We start from the raw sequence: 4,849 nt of genomic DNA, 5'->3' as shown, positions 1-4,849 counted from the left end.
GAGACTGGGCTGGCTGGGGTGAGAGGCAGAAGAGGGTTGCACTGATGGAGCTGGACCATGGGGTAAGGACTGTGCAGTTGTCATGAAAGCTCCTGGAGTGGTGTGGCTGGAGCCACACAGGTCTCAAAGCTGACAAAGTCTGGGGATGCAGGTTTGACCCTTTGGATTGCCTGAATGGGAACTGGCATGTGGAGGGAGGCAGGACAGAACTGGGATGGGTTCAGGCATGGAAGAGGGGTCCGTACAGCCCCAGAACTACCCACCCAGTGCTCATGCTCTGTCTGCACTTTTGGGTTGCCTCCTGCGTGGTAGCTCCTCTAGGAGGAACCTTCCTTTTACGGCTTCTCCTTGGCTGGTGGTGTGTGTCCGCTGAGCAGCAAGTGACATCTAGTGTCAGCTCAGGCAACAGTAACTGTGGCTTGGGCTGGCTCTGTCTCTTCCTCCCACCCCAGGTTCTGTGACAGCGGTTTTCAGCACATGTAGTGGGTGCGGCTGCAGTGCCCTGCTCTGAGGGAGGGGACAAGCTCCTTGCCCCTTCCCCTGTTGGACTTGAACACCTTGACCCAGGTCCCTCCATGCCCCGGCTCAGTGTTGCTCTGTCACAGGTCCCTTCCTGCGGAGATGACAAACGTTTCCCCTTCGAGGTTCTCTTCTCTCCGAGCCCTGGTTACGGGGTGGTAAAATGAAAGGGGTGGAGCTACTGGTGGGAGATGGGTATCGGGGTGAGGCTGGGTGCAAAGGCAGAGCATGCAGGGGTAGGAGGTGACCTGGCTTCCCACCCCGGTGGATGCAGTCGCTCCTTGGTTTCACCTAGGCAAGTGTGTCTGGAGGCTGTGTGCCGTGTGTGTTGCCCACAGGAGGTCACTGGAGAGCAAGCTGAGCCCATGTCCCTGTCCCAGGTCTGCCTGTGGAGGCTCAGGCTTCTTCCTTTGTCCTTGGGAACGTGGGTGGAGGGGTAAGCAGTGGCCTTTCCTCTACACTTTTCCCCTATCCTGTCCTTTGGGTAAGAGTTGGACCTGGAGGCCAGGGCCCTGTCAGTCTGGAGCGTGCGCTGCCTTCATCTCCAGTGACTTCTTTTTTTTTTGCCGTCCTTCAGGATGATCCAGCGGCACCAGCTGGTGCAGTCTGTGCTGCAGGAGCTGCAGGAAGCCACCGAATGCTTTGGTCTTGAGGGCCTCACCAGTGCCGCGCTGGAGGCGGAGAGGACCCTGTCATCTTTTTCCCTGCCTGGCTATTGTGGGAGGCAGTTCCAAGAGGAGCTGGAGGTTGACCGGGTAGCCAGGAGCCTCTATCCTGAGGATGCCCCGAGTAACATGCTGCCTCTGGTTTGCAAAGGTGAGGGGAACCGCCTCTTTGAGGCTGCCAGTGTGCTGCTCTGGGGCAACCCCAGCCTCAGCCTGGAGCTGCAGGTGCGTACGGTGGTAGAGATGCTGCTGCACAAGCAATACTACTTGAATGGCATGATCGACTCCAAGGTGATGCTGCAGGCTGCCCGTTACTCCCTCTGCACTGAGGAGACCCCAGAGATGACCAGCCTCCCCATGGCTATCCTGGAGGCCATCTTTGATGCTGATATCAAAGCTACCTGTTTTCCTGGCACCTTTGCCAACATGTGGCATGTCTATGCTCTTGCCTCAGTACTACAGTGTAACATCTACTCCATCTACCCCATGAGCAACTTGAAGATCCGGCCCTATTTCAACCGGCTCATCCGGCCCAGGAAGTGTGGTCCACGAACCTCCACGCTCCACATCATGTGGTCAGGGCAGCAGCTCTCCCGGCAGGTCTTCAAAGCGCAGTACTTTGTGGCTGTGGTTGGCCTGGAGGAGCTAGAACCCACAATGCCTTCACCAGAGCCTCCTGTCCAGCCCATGAAGACCCTTGAGCTGCTGAACAGTGACCCTCAGCTCACCTACTCCAACCTGCGTGACCGGTACAGCATTACCAAGAGCACCTTCTACCGCTGGAAGCGCCAATCTCGTGAACACCGGCAGAAAGCGGCTGCCAGGTTTGCAGCTAAACACTTCCTCCAGTCCTGCTTTCAGGAGGGCAATATAATCCCCCTGCAGCACTTCCGGCAAATGTTTCCAGAAATCTCCCGATCCACGTACTACGCCTGGAAACATGAGATGCAGAGCATGGTCAATGGTGATGCCTCTGCTCTGGCTGAGGCCCACGGGTTGCAGGAGCTTCACAGGGATGTCCCAAAAAAGGCTGATGTGGATGAGCCAGCAAATTCACAGGGGAGCTTAAGATCCCCGAGTCCTTCCTTAGACCCTATCCAAGCAGGAATCTTCATGCAAGGAGCCAAATCCTACCTTGAGAAATGCATTTCCATGAACACTCTGGTGCCTTACAGGTGCTTCAAGCGCAGCTTCCCTGGCATCTCCAGGTCCACTTACTACAACTGGCGAAGAAAAGCAATCAAGGAGAACCCCAACTTCAAACCTCCCCAGTCTCCCTTGGATAATCAGAAACCTCTAGTGATAGGAAAGCCATTCCTGCAGTTGAAGCCAAGCAGCGTGCCTGTTAGGAAGAGGCTGAATGGAGACCGGCCAGCACCTAGGAGTCTCCTGCAGCTCAAGCCCTCTCTGTGCTGGAGAAAGCAGCTGCGAGATGTGGCCAGGAGGCAGGTCCAGCAATGGCGGCTGCCGTTCTGCAAGTACCGCCTGCGCTACCCATCGCTCTCTTCCACAGCCTACTGGTTTTGGAAGGGCAGTGGCCTGGCCATCGGGCAGCATCGCCTGTCCTGGACCAGCTCTGGCCGGCTGTTGAACCGGGTGGCTTCCCAGGTGCCTCCAAGAGTGGAGCCAGGCCTCAAGCCCCAGTGCCATGTGGAGGTAGCCACCAAGCGTCTAGATAAGCCAGTGCCCACCATGCCATATCACACCACCATTTCGGGCTACGCCATGTCAGAGAGAGCCAACAGCCGGATGTTTGTGATGGATGTGATTGCCACCGCCCAGTTCAAGGCACAGGCCAAGCTGTTCCTGCAGCAGCGCTTCGAGTCGAAGACCTTCCCCACCTATAAGGAGTTCAGTGCCCGTTTCCCACTCACAGCTCGTTCCACCTATTACATGTGGAAGCGTGCCCTGCACGATGGGCTGACACTCGTGGATGCCTGAGTGCCGGTTGCCAGCTGGCTTGGCCGCAGCTCCTTCACTGACATGCCCTTTGGTGGGGTGCCCAGGCTGGGGCCCTGCTCTAACTTTTGTTCCGGTTTTGTTTTGTTCCTAGTCTCTGGCTTTTTCTGTGTGGTTCGATCAGGTATGGGAGCATCCTTGCAGTGCCCATTCCCGGAGATGGGAGGAGTGGAAGGAGAAGGCACTGAGCTACCCGAAAGGAGAGGGGCTGGGGGTTGCCCTCTCTTTGTGCTTGGAGGGTGAGCAAGGGAGACAGTACTGTGCCAGTGTCAGGGGATGCTGCCGGGCCTCTTGGGATGGAGGATGTGAAGGTGTCTCTGCTGCAGACACTCACTTGCTTGAATGAGTAATGTGGATGTGCAGGATGAGCGTGGAGGTGGCCAGCATCCCCTCGGTGAGCAGATCTGGCTCAGCTGTGGGTGAGGAGGGGTTTGGGGAGCGCTGAGCTTTATGGGAGGAGCATCTTTGATCTGGGTTCTTCCCCACTAAGGAGAATAAAAGCTTCAATTGGGGTCAGCACTGATGCCACCTTGGCTTTCTGGCTCTTAATACCTGCCTCTGGCTACCCTTGGTCTTCCCTAGAGGGAGCAGAGGCTGGTAGAGGAGGGGTTTGTGTCCTCACTGTAGTCTATCTGCTGGGAATGCTAAGCTAGGAGCTGGTGTCCTTTGCAGACTCCAGTGAAGCTGTCCCTGACCTTTCTGGTCTCGTAGCAATAACCTTTCACCCAATCCTTTACTCTCTCACAGCTGGTAGCTGCCTTACTTTCCTAGGGTCTCTCTTCCCTCATGCTTGGGAGAAGGCGGAGAGACCAGATCTTGTGTGCCCAGTGTCCCTGCATCCCCTGTGCCATGCTGCAAGCTGAACGCAACGTGGGAGTCTCCTTGCAGCAAGCCAAGGTGCATATATCTCACTTGTAAGGAACCAAAGTAATAAAGTCTCTTCCACTCCTAGTCCTGTGTGGTTTCTTGCTCTTTCTTGTGCCATTTCTGGGCAGCAAGACTTTTCCCTCCATGGCAGCTTCTAAAACGAGCTTGTGGTTGGGAAGAGCCTGTGCATACCTCAAACTCTGCTCCTGTGAAGGTCCTCTTCCGCTTCCTGGGACCTGGTGGGGACCATCTGCTTGGTGGTGCTCTTTCTGGAGGCCTGGCAGGAGCTGTGCTCTGCCACGACTTGCCCCCCAGATTGGATACAAGACTGGGGCTAATGCTGCTGTTTGCACCTCTGCCCTGCCAGTATCTTATGCTGCACAGCTGTGGAGGTCCCTGCCTGCCCAGGCTTTGCTGGGCATCTCCAAAAAGCCTTGTCTCCTTAGTGTGTGCGCTTCCCCTGTGGTGTCTGCCAGCATGACTGAGCTGTAAGGGGTCTGGGGCTGGCTGCTGCCACTGAGGATGGTGATGACAATGGCAGTATTTGCTCTTATTTCCCACAAAGCTGCTGGGGAACCTTACAACTGTGAGGAGAGAACCTCTTGAGCCTTGCACCTACACGATCAGCCCCTCAGACTGGGTCTAACAGCAGGGGCTGAGTCTTGTCTTTCTTACCCTCAGGCCTTTGCAGCGTGATTAGGAGCTTTGGTGACATTAAGAGTTGAGATGCAATAATGCATGTTGTGCTATTATGTGTCCCACCTTCCCCCACCCTCAGTCTTGCTTGCAAATAATTTTGTTTTTCCTTCTTCAGCATGTCTGGGGCCTCTCCCTGGCTG

At 55.9% G+C, this 4,849-nt stretch overlaps 1 protein-coding gene across 1 annotated transcript; it reads left to right on the top strand.

Annotated features, from left to right (window-relative positions):
* Window positions 1-1,097: 1,097 nt before the first annotated feature.
* Window positions 1,098-3,161, top strand: VRTN (vertebrae development associated). Its single transcript, XM_054200556.1, has one exon. It carries the CDS (start codon window positions 1,098-1,100, stop codon window positions 3,123-3,125), a length of 2,028 nt encoding a protein of 675 aa, XP_054056531.1. The 3' UTR covers window positions 3,126-3,161.
* Window positions 3,162-4,849: the final 1,688 nt, after the last annotated feature.

The sequence above is a fragment of the Rissa tridactyla genome, chromosome 4 (assembly GCF_028500815.1).
Source record: "Rissa tridactyla isolate bRisTri1 chromosome 4, bRisTri1.patW.cur.20221130, whole genome shotgun sequence".
In the NCBI taxonomy this organism is placed as follows: Eukaryota; Metazoa; Chordata; class Aves; order Charadriiformes; family Laridae; genus Rissa; species Rissa tridactyla.
This window is presented reverse-complemented; position numbering and strand designations above follow the sequence as displayed.

Excerpts from the sequence above, each read along its gene's own strand:
- VRTN (XM_054200556.1), top strand. The coding sequence starts at position 1,098 with ATGATCCAGCGGCACCAGCTGGTGCAGTCTGTGCTGCAGGAGCTGCAG.